The 16,620-nt window shown below is 47.0% G+C and overlaps 1 protein-coding gene across 1 annotated transcript in view; it reads left to right on the forward strand.

Annotated features, from left to right (window-relative positions):
* The first annotated feature begins 1,953 nt into the window (after window positions 1-1,953).
* LOC144120955 (uncharacterized) overlaps window positions 1,954-16,620 on the forward strand; it is a 38,910-nt gene continuing 24,243 nt past the window's right edge. The window contains exons 1-3 of the mRNA XM_077653786.1: window positions 1,954-2,232; window positions 12,196-12,484; window positions 15,052-15,208. Coding sequence (XP_077509912.1) covers window positions 2,187-2,232; window positions 12,196-12,484; window positions 15,052-15,208 — 492 coding nt within the window. The 5' untranslated portion in view covers window positions 1,954-2,186. The remainder of the gene's footprint in view (window positions 2,233-12,195; window positions 12,485-15,051; window positions 15,209-16,620) is intronic.

Consider the following 16,620-nt stretch of genomic DNA (forward strand, 5'->3'; position numbering starts at 1 on the left):
GTGCTTTATACCGCGTTCTATCGGCGCTTTGACGCATCACGTGATGACTGCCTCTTACGCCGGAGGTGCGTGGTTCGATCCCCAGTGACGCCGGGTACCTACCTTTTTGCAATGGGCAAGTGAATTCCCCTGGCCTAGTGGGTGAAATGCATAAAAAATGAAACTTTGACCCCACCTTGATTATACACCAACATATACCTTGTTCAAAGGAGCTATCTTTTAAGAAGCTGCCCTTGCGCCATTAGCAAAAACAAATGAAATCAGTCACGTGAAGAACACCGCGGGTCAGCTCCATATGACAGCGTTTCGCTCTAATAACGGCATTGTGAAGGCAGGTGCACATGGCACCACGAAATGGGTTAATGCTGCGGCAACGTTGGGAAGCAACATCCAGAGGGCGAATGCAGTACTACGAAAAAAAAAAATGAAATGACTCCAGCACCTCTCATACCAGGCATTGTTCTCAATCACAGGAGCCCGCTCAAGCTCACATACATTCGCAGGGTCTCACTCGGACTCACTCGCATCCACACAGGCTAAGTGATTTGTTCCATGCCGTAAGAGAAAATTGCGTGAATTATACCCGTAAATCCCTACTTTTGACCGTTTTTTCATCCCAGCAGCATGAAAAATGACGCGATACAGAAAAAGAAAAAAAAAATTAAGGTTCTTAGAATTTTCTGAAACTCCGTGACACTTCCCTCTTCGCCAAACAAGTCCAGGATGCTTTGCCAGAAATTTTAATTGTGTGGCAGTTGTGGAATATTGTAAGGAACTGTTTGGGAAATGTTGAAGGTAATGGCCCATTCCTCCGAAGCGTAGCAAAATCTCTCTTTCAAAGTTTGTCCGTCAATCGCATTGAGTAGTTAAGACTGCCGTAAAAACTTTATGACGAATGTCTTTCACCACAACAAAAGCGCTAACAGCAAAAAAAAAAAAAAATCAAGCCAGCCGAGGAAACATCGGCGAAAATATTGATTGCTATAGTAGAATCTTACTAGAAAAAATTGCGCTCATAAACAACTTCGCGTTCAAAAACGCGATTGTCCAGACCCTCTGGTAAGTTCTGCTCCTAAAATTCCTTGAAAAAGTAAAAATTCTCTGATTGAAAGTTCACTACTCACGCTTCACAGGCAAAGTCTGTGCGTTCAAGAATGAGCCGAATGACCAAAAACCAAGAACACTTTCCGTAATCGCTGGAATTTGCTGGCATTCTTTCGAACGTTAATCGCATGATTACCTCGCAAGCGCTCGAGCCAATCCAGAACTATTTGTTTAATTGTGCGTTAGAGCACCACCCAAGTACATCGAGCGAGAGCCTTCTTTACAAAGAGTAACCAGGCCGCATGGTTTGCTTCTCACACCTGAAGTCTTTACGCTTCTCTAAATATGAAATGGTCTTGAAATATGAGGTCAAGCCTTCTTCTTACCCTATAGAGGGATTGACAGAGATCGGGGGGGGGGGGGGGGGTGGAGGTATAATAGCTGCACAATACCACTCAGAAGCAAACCACTCCGCAGCCTAGTTAATTTTGAAAAAAAAAAAAAAGACAGTACGTCGCAGTGCCCGATATCCTGCTTCGGACTGTCGTGCGTTCTCCATATGCGTGGCGCTGATGTAGAAAGGTCTCCACGCGGAGTGCTCAGTATAGGAACAAAGAGAACAGATCGCGTACTCTCTGGTCACGGCAATGAAAACAATCTGACCGTTCCTTCAATGGCAATGCGAACAACTTTCAGTGCGTAAGGTGGAGTGCTACAGCTGTCCGCGCCCCCTTTCACAGTCGCCGCCGTCCGACGCAATAGCTGCCGTATCTTTCAAAGATTGAAAGAGCGCGCAAACGGACGAGCAGGCAAGGGGGGGGGGGGGGGGAGAGAGAGGGGGGAGAGAGATTAGGCTCCCCAGATGGCGCGACGGCATTTGCTCCGAACCGGAATAAAACATGTACGCGGGGAGTCGTCATGCGCTAATCTGACAGAAGTCGCACAGCTGGAGCGCGAGCGAGCCCTGCACGGGGCGGACGTATACCTATAGTTCCATTTTGTCACGCGCCGAGATCGCCAGGTGAAGTCCGGGTTCTCGTAGCTCCTAAAATACGGCACCGCTATCCCACGCTCCCTGATCAGGTCGCGAGGGTACTTGATTTGACTATAGTTACTTCCAAAGGCATCTCAGGGATAGCTACATGGCTTCCAGAGCAGACACTTTCACGGCGAAGCTACCGGCCTCTGGTACGTATGCCTGGTTTGCTTTGTCCTTGAATGCGTCTATGCTGCGGGCGCGACACCGTATTACTGATTATACGCCATTTGCGCGGTTAAACGCTCAGGCCATTCCGGGCTGATTACGGAATCTCGGTATACGGTTGCTCTAACAGTTCTCCTCCATATAAATAAAGCAGCCACGGGCGACCCTGTATTCGATGGTTCGATCCCGGCCACGGCAGGCGCACTTCGAGTGATGTGAAACGCAGGAACGTCTGTGTGCCGGGAGTTTTGGAGCATTTATACTCGGGGGTGAAATTGTGGGCAATTATTGGAGGAGACTCTAGGATGAAGGATGGGGGGGAGGGGGGGGGGGGGGCGTAGATTATATGCGCACTACACTGCTTGAACTTAATCGAAAATATGGACCCATAGTGGTGTCAGAAAATGTCACGCTCCCCTCCCCCTCTCCCAATTTGCCTTTCACTGCGGCCCGAATCATAGACCACAATACTAGCTGATCAAGTAAAAAAAAAGCATTAATGAAGGTGTAACGTTTTTAAAAGAGCTCTGTTTGGTGTAGCGAGGTGCTTGTTTCAACAGTTTCGCTTTCTTTTTCTCTCTAATATTTCTCTCCAAGGGGGTAGAATACGGAAAAAAATTCGTTTCCTCTTTACGTCTGCTCTTCTACATTTCATACGGAACAGATCAGTCACGTCTCGACACCGAAACTATGACTCATGCTTACTGAGATGACTGTGAGGATGAGTGTCACAAGCGGCTGCAAGCAACTGTTCGCAGAGCACTTTACCCTGATGCACGTGCCGTGTTCTCGCTGTCAGAGGCTGCGGCAGTGCGGAATAAAATAAGAAAGACTCTTATCCAGCACCTGGCGTTCGCCTGGCTCTTATCTTACGGTTGACTGGGTGCAACCGCTCTTTGGAATCCCGTTGGGTACCTGCTCGATATGTTATCGGTGCTACAAAGCTAGGTGCACGCTTTCCCTGCAGTCGCTGCTATTGCAGGCAAACCTGAAAGCGCCGATAATAACTGATACGATTGAGAGAGAAAATGTGGAAAGCGTACAAATAGTGAAGTGCAAGCAATGGATATTGAATTTCAGGTGTCGTTTTTGTCGTCTTAAGGGTGTCTCGATCATTATCTTCATCTTTATAGAGAAAATAGAAAGAAACCTCTATTATAAACGTAGCTTATGCCTTCAGGCAAAGAGTTTCTCAGTATTACCTAGAGATAAAGACGGCGCCACTCCTTATGCGGGTTTCTTAAAGAGCACTTCATCGCGGGAGTTCCGGAGAGGAGGGGGGGGGGGGGGGTTCTTATTTGTTTTGGCGTGTGTTGGGCCCAGAACAAGGATTTTTTGCATTTGAATCCATAGCTGCACCGCGAGGCTCTCGTCTGCTCTGAGCTGAAATTATTTCAATTGTGTGTTTTTCGCTTATTCAATAAGTTTCTAACAGAAGTGTTACGCTTGTGTGTAAACTTACAAAGCATTTCTTCGAGGTTTGCCGCGCCAAATGTGGTATGTATTGTTACGGCTAAAATCACGTTTCGTACTCAACCTAACCTAACCTAGATACGAAAGCCAGATACGAAATGTTATCTTCCCAGCATTCCTGCGACTCTGAATGGTATAGGTGAAGTGCAGCGTCGTCTGCTTTCCCTGTAGGTAATATTGACAACTAGATAAATAACTAGAACAATGAGAATGGGGTGGATCGTGTATGGCAGTTTACCAATACCCCTCACGAGAAAAGTATACAACAGCATACTTTTACAGTATACAAAGTATCTTACCAGTACGCACCTATGGTGATGAAACGTGGAGGCTAACGAAAAGAGTTCAGCTTATGTTAAGGGCAACGCAGCCAGCTATGGAAAGAAAAATGATAGGTGCAACGTTAAGAGACCGGAAGCGGGCTGAGTAAGTGAGGAAATAAACGCGTGTTGACGACATCCTGATCGAAATCAAGAGAAAAGAAATTGGCTTGGGCAGGGCATAAGTAATGCGAAGGCGAGGTGACCGCTGGTCCTTAAGGGTAACGGAGTGGATTCAAAGAGAAGGCAAGCGTAGCAGGGGGCGGCAGAAGGTTAGGCGCTCGGATGAGATTAGGAAGTTTGCAGGCATAAGGAGGGCGCTGCTGGCAAAGGACAGGGTTAATTCGAGAGACATGAGAGAGGCATTTGCCCTGCAATGCGCGCAGTCAGGCTGATGATGATGATGCCCCCACGGGGGTGGAGCACTTAGTCTAGGGCCACATTTTCTGTAGCTGTTCGGACGATCTTGTCACGCTGGTCGTCTAGAGCTGTGCTAGACAACGAAGTGTACCATTTAATCGTTAGAGGGATAAAGGGGGGGGGGGGGGGGAATATGCGACGTAATGAGGGAGGTTTTAGGGATCCTTATGTTGAGTGGTAGAGGGTACGATATCCACCGCAAAACAAAAATTTGTGGGGTAGCCTGTAAGGTAAAAGGAGTACAGCTGAGCGCAATATGAAGAAAAGTGTTATACCGTTGTCAAGCGCGCAAAAAAAAAAAAGTGCGCTTACGGGGAATGTGCTTAAGCCCCTCAAGTGCAGCTTAAGCCGCTGGGTGCTAAACGGCACAGCAGAGTGCGCTCTGGATACCGAAATGGCGGCTGCCTAAGAACAAAAGTTTTCTAAATGTCGATTTGTAAGACTAACCTTCAAAATTATGTTCGTTTAGAGCATAGACCACATGAAAATGAACATAACTGAGTTTTCGGCCATGACCGCGTTAAATTTATTTATGGCAATAGTGTAGCAAGTTTCTAGCGCATCAAGAATTCGGACAACAAACAACGTGGCGGACTGCAGGTCGTTTCAGTGATTTGTTATTTTGCTGGGCGCTATTATAAAAGCATTGCACAAATTAAAAAAAAACGCATATAACAGGTCAAATTAATTTGTGCGCGCTTTTTGTCATATATTACACATTTTATGCCCGAAAAATCACTGCCGTCGAAACCACGTACTCTGCCCTCGAAGTGAGTCCTGCAGTGAACGCACTCCGACCCGAGGGCGCTCTTCGACGAATGCAATTTTGCTGCGCCGTCTAGCTGTTCTAGAGTTCACATTTAGGAAGGGACAGTCTTCGTAACTGCACTTTATTTTGCGTGCTCGACAGGGGTATTCCTCTGCTGTCGCCACCAAAAGGCCGCCTTCTCTCGACGGGGAATATTTTTAGTTCGATAGCGTTACTAGATACAAAGGTCGATCTCCGAGATGTGCATAAATCTGAACTTAGTGTGACTTTCAAAAGGCTTTGGCCCGGGCCACCCCCCGAAATGTAACCTTGGCCGATTTGGACCAAAATCGATTTCCAATCATAATTGCGCGTGCCGGACACGATTGTGACCTCCAAATTAGGCCTGGGTCATTTCCAGAAAAAATTTGTCCGGGCCACCCTAGAAATTTGATCTCGGCCGATTTGGACCAAAATCGACACCCAACCATAATTGAGCGTGCCGGACACGATGCCGACCTCCAAATTAGGCATGGGTCATTTCCAAAAAAAATTTGTCCGGGCCACCCTAGAAATTTGATCTCGGCCGGTTTGGACCAAAATCGACACCCAACCATAATTGAGCGTGCCGTACACGATGCCGACCTCCAAATTAGGCATGGGTCATTTCCAAAAAAAATTGGTCCGGGCCACCCTAGAAATTTGATCTCGGCCGATTTGGACCAAAATCGACACCCAACCATAATTGAGCGTGCCGGACACGATGCCGACCTCCAAATTAGGCATGGGTCATTTCCAAAAAAAATTTGTCCGGGCCACCCTAGAAATTTGATCTCGGCCGATTTGGACCAAAATCGACACCCAACCATAATTGAGCGTGCCGGACACGATGCCGACCTCCAAATTAGGCATGGGTCATTTCCAAAAAAAATTGGTCCGGGCCACCCTCGAAATTTGATCTCGGCCGATTTGGACCAAAATCGATGTCCAACCATAATTGAGCGTGCCGGACACGATGGTGACCTCCAAATTAGGCCTGGGGCATTTCGAAAAAATTGGTCCGGGCCACCCGCGAAATTTGATATTGGCCGATTCGGACCAAAATCGATGTCCAACCATAATTTAGCATGCCGTACAAGATAACGATCTCCAGATTTGGCGCGGGCCATTACCAAAATTTCACCTTGGCGATTTCCGAATGTTTCCGCACTATAATACGTTTAGCCAGGTTAAAAGCCTATGGTGTACCATGTCTACGACAGGTACACCATGGTGCCTCTTGTACACCATGGCGACTCGCCCTTTGACCCTTGACCTTTGGCACTTCACTATAAATGAGTTTCGCGAAGGTGGCGCCTCTGTACGTCAATATATGACGCGTACATAAACGCCGCGTAGCCCCGCTAGCCTCATTAGCCATGGAAGAAGAGCAGTCGGGCCCGTCTGTCTAGCCATGCCAGACCTATCGTTCGACCAGTGGGTATGACCGTGGTTAAACCCTGCCTAACTTTTTTGTGAGGCGGTGGGTATGCTCTGCGGGAAGTTCGGAATATAGGTGGATCATAGGGGTCAGTAGGTGAGTGGGATGCCCTCCGTATATTATTATTATTACTAGTGGCCATTTATTGATAAAGTAACAATGGAAGGAAAAGATGTTATTAGCCGAGACATCTGCAATCGAAACCTGGAGCACCTGAGCTGCGGCTAGCGGGAATAAAATGACAGGGAGAGGGAAATTAAAGAGGGAGCGACAGTGAGAAAGGATAGGGGTAGGGGCTAATATACACTATGTACAAATACAGAATAGCAAATAAATGTGGGGTGCTGCGCCGCGCATCATAGGAGTACTATGTGCTCGATCTGGTCTTGCAAGCGTGGGCTCCCGAAAACGGGTAGATGGAGCACGAGCCCCGCCGAACCTCTCCCCGATAGGAGCGGGACAGTTTTTCTTCACTCCCAGTGATTTAAATCGTCCCGCCCCCTCCTCCCATGCGCGACACACTTCCCGAGCTGCTTCACTGTATTTTATAATTGGCGTTTTGCTCCTTCCAAATTTGACAAAAACAAACTGATCTTTGATGTTAACATGACAGCCATCGGCGTAAAGCTGCTGAACGCTTTACAAACGGCTAGACCCCACTCCACTCTCCAGTGGGTTTCCTTTCTAGCCATGGGGTGAAGCCAGGCTGGTGCTTCTTCTAGCAGACAAAATTTAGGTAGCTTTAGAATAGTGAACGCACGCTTACGGGTGCACTAAGGTGCACTAGGCTGTATAACTAATCAATACTTTAGTTGCCAGTACGAAAACGCTTGACGCTATGGTAGCAAAAAGCCGCAGTGGCGTCACCTGGAGTTCAATGCTTGAGCCATTCGTTGCCAACAAACCAACGATGCGCCTCGTTTGGCCTAGGAGTGAGCGAATCGTCATACGAAGCAAAAAAATAGGGGAAGGATTTCATTCATTCATTCGTTTCATTCATTTTTCACGCGATATACCGTATTACGTGACGTGACCACGTGACCACGTGATTAGTGCGCGCCTCGCCGCGTCCGCTTCATTCGGGGCTCGACTCTGCGGAGCGTTGGAGGCCACGGTCCTTCGCTCGTCTCGTTAAGTATAGCGGAGTTAAAACTCCAGCCATTTTTAAGCTAGGCCTTCGCGCGATGACCTCAAATGTTAGAGCTTCCCGTTACATTGCCAACAAGTTGTGACAGAGAGCTTGATTAACACGCCACAGGAAACGGCAGTGGCAGCCCTGTGCGCTGTTACAAAATCCATGTGTCCGCTGTTGCAAGGGCGGATTTCGCTCGTGTTTCGTGTTCCTGGCGAAAAGAGCAGTTGATACGAAAAACGTGTTACGAAAGCTTGCGTGCGCGTGCGAGTATGTACGTGTATTGCGGAAATTGCGCTAACAAAATGCAGCGTCATACAGCTAGAAGAGCAGGAGGTGGGGGGTGGCGGCTTCCTCCTCGCCGAAGTTTCCGCTGACTTCGCCGCTAGCTTCAGGGGAAGGAGGATCTCATATTTGGCCCTGAACTGCCAGGCATATTCCCCACAACAGAAAAGTTTCTGTCGTCACAACACATTTTTTTTAGTATTTTGAGACATGAACCTTTAATAACGACAAGAATTTTTGTAGTAACAACATGTTCTTTAGTACAGCGTCGTCTCTTGTCATAGCGATAGAATTCCAGAAAAACGCTACAAAACATTGTGGCGTATTTTTGGCACGATTATGTCGTTTTTTTTTGTTTTTTGTCAGCTGGTGCTCCACATGTATTTCCATCATTATAGGTGTAATTCACGGGGATTATTGTACGTCTCATAGCAATTAGTGTCCCTTAGGACAGCCTCACCCCGAAGTAGTCCAGGTAGCTACGTCCTAGTGTGGGCCACAGATTTATTAGTGTGGACTCTCCAGTAAGGACCGTTGTAGGTCCATACACCAGATAGTACGATGTATCTTGCGTTAACTCTTGGGAGAGCCTCTTCAAAGTAGAGGCCGCCTTCAAAAGGGCTATCGCACTACTTGTGGGAATGAGATTTTGAAAGCTCTGATCAGTGGCTTCGCTCCACTCTCCAGGGGTTATCTTCAGGAAATCGCACACGGAAGCAGCAGCCTGCGCTGCTAAGAGCGGAACGAATCTTCGAAACTACGACGCCAAGCCCGAAAAGTTTCGAAGTTCTTTGGCAAAAGCGGGAGTTGGGTTGACATCGAGAGCACGTTTTTTGTTTTTTTTTTCAAGGTTGGGTAGTAGGCCGTCCTTGCTGACAACGTGTTCTTGGTACAATACATCGTTGAAGCTGAAGCAAGATCTGCTGGGTTTCAGCTTGATGTTAGCATCCAATAAGGCACGCTGAACATTGTAAAGGGGGGTAAGTGGTGATCATCAAAGTTGGGGCCGTAAGTGAAAATCTCGTTAAGGAAAACCAGTGACCTAGACTACTCGGTCTATGAGGCGTTATAACGTGGGAGACACACTGCATAAACCGAATGTGTGGCCTGTGAACCGGAAGAAGTCGTCTGGTGTGGCGAAGACATTTTTTTTTTCGGCGTCGGCATCGAGTAATGCTTAGGCGAAAATAGCGCAAAAGATGAGGACAAGGAAAGAATACAACAGGACCAGCGCTAACTCACAACTGAAGGTTTATTCACAGGAAGTAAAGAATATAAACAGCGCAATCAGACACGACAACAAAGCAAACAAACGTGTAGCTACGTGGAATCGAGGAAACGAACTTCACTATCATGCAGGCAAACCGACGGGCTGCTAACGCACAATCTAGTTTTTTTTCTTTATGTAAAAAGCCTCCATGATCTCCCTAGTTAACTGCGTTGGGTGACTGTACAATACATCACTGTGATGAAAAGTAGGGAAGCAAGATTTGCAGTCTCTAACATGATCGACTAGATTAGTAGGTTTATTAGCCTCCAATGTATTAGCATGCTCAGTTGGGCGCGTGTTAATAAAACGACCCGTCTGGCCAATGTATACTTGTCCGCAGGAAAAAGGAATTTTATAAACAAGTCCTTCAGAGCATGGAACATACTTAGTTTTATGCTTAATTCCACAGGTACTTTGGGATTCATTTTGTTTTTCAGCCTGTCTTCCCACCATAGCACACAACCTTTTAAGTTTTTTTAGGAGCTGAAAAGACAACCCCTATTTTATACCTGTTCGCCACTTTTTTAAGGTTATGCGAAAGGCGGTGTACATAAGGGAAAACTGCAACCGTATTCCTTTCCTTCACTCTGTCTGACCCAGTCACAGCAGCCGAAGTCTTAAGTTTTTTTGTGCTATTTTCGCTTACAAATTTTCGCCATGCCATTTCCGCTTAAGTATGTATCACCAATTCATCCGTCTTGCCATCGTGTAATGCAACTTGCCAGTATATATCTCGATCTCGTGTCCAACGTAGTGATAAAGTGAGATCCGTGCAGCCTGTCCAGGTCGTCGTCAAACCTTAGTAGAGGATAAACATCGCACTTTGTGGCGCTGGTTTCCTGTATGGCTATTTCTGGCTTTTCAACGGTGGAGGTGTGTGGGTTTTGGGTGGAGTCTCATATGAGGGACATGCATTTTTATCGGAGGTGCATCCGCCGGAGGGTGCTTCCGGTAGTTGGAGGCCCCACACACACATAGAACACGAACTTTTTGCGGGAAAGTGGGCTATACTGCTAACGCAGCAGAAGACGTTATTGTGAGTGGGCAGACACTTCATTCACAACGGTATGCGATCCTCGCGGCCGCGTTTCCTCTTCCCTTCCCGAGAAAGTTTAAAACAGCATCTTTCCACAGACGAGAAAAAATCATCTCCACCTTTGTCACATTTGCGGAAACACCGCACTCTCGTGTTATTGCTCCCAGAAGTTTGGAACCTTTTATCACGTGGCGAACATTTGCGGATGGAGCTACATGCGCGCGTTGCTTCCAAAGATGGGCCATTATTTGCACCACGTTTGAAGGCACTATCCAGAACTATGGGACTAACTATAAAAAATCAAAAAGTAAATGAGGAAAGTGAGGAAGAGGTCAGCACGCGGGAAACATTGTAGTACCATGCCGCTCACAGAAGGTACCATGCAACACCCTCCGGACCAAGATCACAAATTGCTTGCGTGTAATCTTATCTTCACAGCCATTATTTTGTATTTTTTGTATTTTCTTGTTGCTGCTGTCCTTACTCTGCCATGCTACGCACTAAATAACTTAGCGTATGCTAAGTATGCTTCTCTGAGTTTCCCGCCCCTGCCCCAGTCGCAATTAAAACAGCCCGATCGCCTTCTAGACATCAGATGCACAATATTCGCTATCAAATCCGCCGCATTAAGTTTTGAATTCGGCTAAGAATGAGTATCTTAAGGGAATGCAATTAGTTATGGCTGGTCCGCTCCACCCGAGTACCGCGCGTGCTACAATTAAAAAAAATAAATCAAAACGATCATTTTACGAGATATAAATAAACCTATGTAAACCTAGTCATATTTTCATCAAATTAGGAATATAAAATTCTTCAATTAGATGTTTTCAGGAATGATATTTTCGTTGTTTATTTTTGCGTCCCTGTCCATGTTTTTACCCGCCGCGGTGGCTCAGTGGTTAGGACGCTCGGCTGCTGATCCGGAGTTTCCGGATTCGAACCCGACCGCGGCGGCTGCGTTTTCATGGAGGCAAAACGCTAAGGCGCCCGTGTGCTGTGCGATGTCAGTGCACGTTAAAGATCCCCAGGTGGTCGAAATTATTCCGGAGCCCTCCACTACGGCACCTCTTCTTCCTTTCTCCTTTCACTCCCTCCTTTATCCCTTCCCTTACGGCGCGGTTCGGGTGTCCAACGATATATGAGACAGATACTGCGCCATTTCCTTTCCCCCAAAAAAACCAATTATTACCTGTCCATGTTAAATTCAGCATTTACTGGCGATAGTTGGCGGCTTTATTTTCTCACGTGACAACTAAATGCCTTGACAAAATCCGCGGAAAGGACTCCTTTAAGCTTGTCTCCACTTCGCAGCAAAGCTCATTCAAATTCACGCGACTCAGAAGTTGTCCAAGCACACCAGCTCCCAGAGAGCATGGCAGTCGAGCGCGCACCGATGATGAGGAGCACGTGCAGATGAGGGTCTCACGGGAAGTCTTTACGTTATAAAGCAAAATTTTGCAACTCGTATTGCGCGACATTTCGCTGTTGCAAATCCGGAGTTCCCGGATTCGAACCCGACCGCGGCGGCTGCGTTTTTATGGAGGAAAAACGCTAAGGCGCCCGTGTGCTGTGCGATGTCAGTGCACGTTAAAGATCCCCAGGTGATCGAAATTATTCCGGAGCCCTCCACTACGGCACCTCCTTCTTCCTTTCTTCTTTCACTCCCTCCCTCGTCCCTTCCCTTACGGCGCGGTTCAGGTGTCCAACGATACATGGGACAGATACTGCGCCATTTCCTTTCCCCCAAAACCAATTAATTAAAAAAAACCTCGTGATTTCGTAGATGGCGACGGGAGCAAGACGCGTTTCACGGAAGACACAGACGTCCTGGACGTCGTTGACTTTCCCTGCCTGGTGGACGAAGACACTGTGGAGTTCCTACGAAGCCACGGCCGCGTACTCTTCATCTCGCGCGGTCCGCCCGGCTGCGGCAAGGGACCGGTGTCCTGTAGGCTACACGAGCTGTACCCGGGAAGTCACCTCTACTGGGCCGACCAGATGTTCATTGGGCCCAATGCTCGGGAAAGGACCAAGGAGGCCCTGCAGGAGTCGCACAAGGTCTGCAGGGAGAAGTATGAGCGCCACTTTTTTTTTTCTCTTGCCGCTGACGTCACTATAGCGATTCCCCGCCAGAGCTTCCGTTTTGCTGTCTATGCGGCTTTCGTTCTGAGCTTCGGTGAACGACAGAGTGGTCGAAAAAGCGCGAAATTCTGCACGGCAGGTTTTTCAAACTTCTGCAGCTCATTCATCCTGGCTCCCTATAGATTTAACACAAGTTATTAGTTATTACAACTAGTTATTGCTCTTAACTGCAAAGGCGGACAATTCTGGCTCCTCAGGTAGAAGGATTATTTCAGCAGCAGGCTACATGTGAGACAAAACACGATGTTGTGATGTTCTGGACAGATTAAAGTGCATGTAATGTTTGTTTTTTTTGCATGCTCTAAAGCTCTATCTGCGGTTTACCGCCCTCTAGGACAGTATCAACGCACAAAAGGAAAACAATTAATGCCGAGTATTGCGCAAATTAAATAAAGAAAGCTCTGGAGAGACGCGAGGAGCGCCGGTGGCATGAGTTTTTTGTGTGTGTGTGTGTGTTCTTTTAAGGCGCCCACTACGGAACAGCAAAGAAAACGAAAGAATGTGAAAAGCAGAAGCTGTATAAAAACGCTTGCGAATCTCAACGACGCACTCTGTCCGTCGGGCGTGAACAGCTATTTGTGCAACACATTGCGCCAATACAGCAAGCTCTGTTCGGTCTGGCCTACACATGTCCAACATTCTTGGACAAAAATTTTGAATATTGAGAAACTATTAGGTATTGGTATAGAAGTATTGAAAGTAGGGTCCATTCTACCGATATGTAGCAAAATTTTTCTTTTATAGTGTTTCCGTCACTCGCATCGAGCAGTTAAGGCTGCTGTAGAAAACAAATGGGGAATGCTTCGAACAATAGCGAAAAGCTTAACATCAAAAAAATTCAAGCCTGCCGACGGGAGATCTGCAAATATATTGATTGTTATATAGAAATATTACAGTATATGAAAAAATTGCGGTCATAAACTCTTTCCTGATCAAAATTGCTTTTGTCCAGAATTGTTGGGTATAACCTCCTCAGAAACCTCGCGTTTGCACGCTGCAAATTGAACAAAATCACATACCCATTCAAGGCTGGAGAGAAAGAGCAACAACTGTTACACTAAAACGAAAAAAATGCAATGAAGGCAGGAAATTCGGAAACATCGCATTGTCGAGCTGCACGCAGAGCGCGCCGGTATATCTGCGTCGACTGCAGTGGGCCATGGAACGAAACAGTGCCGGGTTCGGTTTCAGCAGAGTGCATGTCAGTGGAAGTAGCTCGCAAGGATTGTTTAGATGTCCATGGAGACAAATTCGTGGAAATTGATAGCATGGATGAGTAATGTGGTAATTTTGCGCCACCGCTCTCCGAATCACGAGCTCAGAGTGGAGAGGGACAGAATAAAAAATTGGCAGTGGCTTAACTTGGCTAACCCCGGAATTCAGCGAAAAGCAAGCACGCTTTCTAAGTCTATGAGGCTCGTCGATGGCAGCTCCGCTACACTCTCGCGACAGCCGTTCTATATATACCCACACGACCACGTGGCTATGACGTGGTATCACATGGTCTACGACACCCCCAACGGATGTCATCACGTGGCTTCACATCACCTCATCAGATGTTCTTAAGGTCAAGGGTCAACCAAAAGGTCACCCAAGGTCAAATTTCAGCTAAATGTCATGCGTCAAGGTCAGGGTCACGGGTTCGACACCGTAACTGCACCACATATGGTCATACACGGCTTTTCTTGGCTGGGCTGAAGGTCGTTCAAGGTCGTTGTGTTGCCTACTCGAAGGCTGCTTTACCTAGCGTAGTGAAGCTTTTCGCTTCAAAAGTGGCTGTCTGGCAAGACCCCGCTAGACGACATCATGGCTAAACAGCGGGCCGGGCACTCGCTGCAAACAGTTTGCGATTGAAGGCAAGCAGAGTCGGATCATCCGGCTGATATAGCTCGGAGACGAGTTGCGTTGCAACGAAAACGTGTGGCGTGCAACACAGAGACGGATTAAGAACGAGAGCAGAGACTAGATAATGGCGTAACCGAGCTCTACGCTCTTCTTACTAGATTCAGCCGGTTTGAACCGCAGCCAAATTCTAGGTGGCGCTTTATCCTCCTCTGGTCTGCTGAGTGGCGGCGTCATGCATGCAATTTCCAGGAAGCAACCTGGATACGTTGTCTTTCGATGCTCAGAAATTTGAGAAGAGACCGAAGACCCTGTGGGAGACGTGGCTTCAAAAGACGCATGCAAGTCGAGGCAAAGATAACAGTGAGGAGTGACGTTCAGGGAGGTCGGACACTGATTATGTGACTGTAGTCACCGCCGTAGTACGTAAATCACAATGAATTTTGTGAGCTTCTGTCAGTGATCAAATAGTCCACTTTAACCGGAAGGTGAAGCCTGCTTGCTAACAATGATTTCTTTACGGGGAGACAGGCTTCCGCCGTATTCGCAGCTTTGGCTTAGCGTTTGCCCCCTGCAAACATTGGTGATCATTGGCTTAGCCAATGTTGACTCGCCGTTCATTCCTCTCTTTTTTTTTTTCCGGCATTCATTGCAGGACGGCAGAGTACATGGAGCAGAATGCGCCATTTCTTATCATCAGGAACGCCAACCTAAATGTGTGGGAGATTTCCCCGTATCTGCAACTAGCTGCAACTTACGGTTACACCATGGTCATCCTTGATAATGACAAACATCTTTCTTTTGAGGCCCAGGTGAGCAGTTTGATGTGTGCTGTATGTGTTGTGCACTCGACTGAGTGCCAAACTGTACTGAAATCGCCTGATTTCTCTACTGACACAGAGCAGTTTCTTTTCTATCTGGATCCCCTCTTCTCTCAGCAAGCGGTGAAGGGTCATAACCGACACCGCCCTTCTATAAGAGACAGTATATAATTTCCCAGCTTGGCGACAAAAAACGATAATCAGCTTTTACTCGGTCCCGGCTCCTGCGTTGGTGAGAAAGATGTGCACTTTGGCTTGCTTGCTTGCTTGCTCGTGTTTTTTGCACAGTGCGGTGCCTTCTTCTACGATGCCACAGGTCAACAATGGTTTGTCGTATTATATGTAGTATATTTGCTATGAGCCCCCCAGAGATGAGAGGGTGCCTAAAATTGCACAAAACATTTATTTCCATTCTCTGTTATACGACGTAACCACATGCACATGCTTTTGATGCTTAAATTTAATTACTGCCCCTTTGTATTAAGGTAACTATTATTGTACGCTTCACCCTCTTAAGGTGTGCAGTTATCCAGCCTATGAAGACGTCTTTTAGGGTGCTTTGAATAAATTGAAAATAAATTAAAGAGATATCGGCCTCTGGGCCTGGCGACATCTGTTTTTTTTTCCTATTCTAGCTGATAATAATTGGCTTTGGGGGGAAAGGAAATAGTGCAGTATCTGTCTCACATATCGGCGGACACCTGAACAGCGCCGTAAGGGAAGGGATGAAGGAGGGAGTGAAAGAAGAAAGGAAGAAAGAGGTGCCGTAGTGGAGGGCTCCGGAATAATTTCGACCACCTGATGATCTTTAACGTGCACTGGCATCGCACAGCACACGGGCGCTTTAGCGCTTTGTCTCCGTAAAAACGCAGCCGCCGCGGTCGGGTTCGAACCCGGGAACTCCGGATCAGTAGCTGAACGCGCTAACCACTGAGCTCCCGGTTTTTTTTTTTTTTTTGTGAGAGTGGTCTCTTTCTCATTAGACAGCATTGCAGTTGAACCTCGTTATAACGAAGGTGTAGGGGCTGGGCGATTACTTCGTTTTAGCCGTAGCTTCGTTATAGCCAGTGCTGACAGAACTTCCAAAGAGAATTGTGAATTCCTTCGTTATATTTATTATTTCGTTATAACAAGGTTCGACTGTATATCGATACAGAAGTTTAATTTATGCTCATTGTCCCTTCAATGTAATGTTTAGAAAGCTCACACGTTTCATGTTCTCCTTTGTTGTTCTTCCCCTCGGTCTATATTAGGCTCTGCCTTTCAATTTTATGCCTTGCGTGGAAAACGTCAATCAATCATGATCCATATGCTGATGCCGCTTCAGTGATCCCTGCTGGTGAACCAAATTTACAGACCTGCTTTTATTTTATCTCCCTCCGTAGTCCTCGTAACGCTGCTCA

The sequence above is a fragment of the Amblyomma americanum genome, chromosome 2 (genome assembly GCF_052857255.1).
Source record: "Amblyomma americanum isolate KBUSLIRL-KWMA chromosome 2, ASM5285725v1, whole genome shotgun sequence".
Lineage (NCBI taxonomy): Eukaryota > Metazoa > Arthropoda > Arachnida > Ixodida > Ixodidae > Amblyomma > Amblyomma americanum.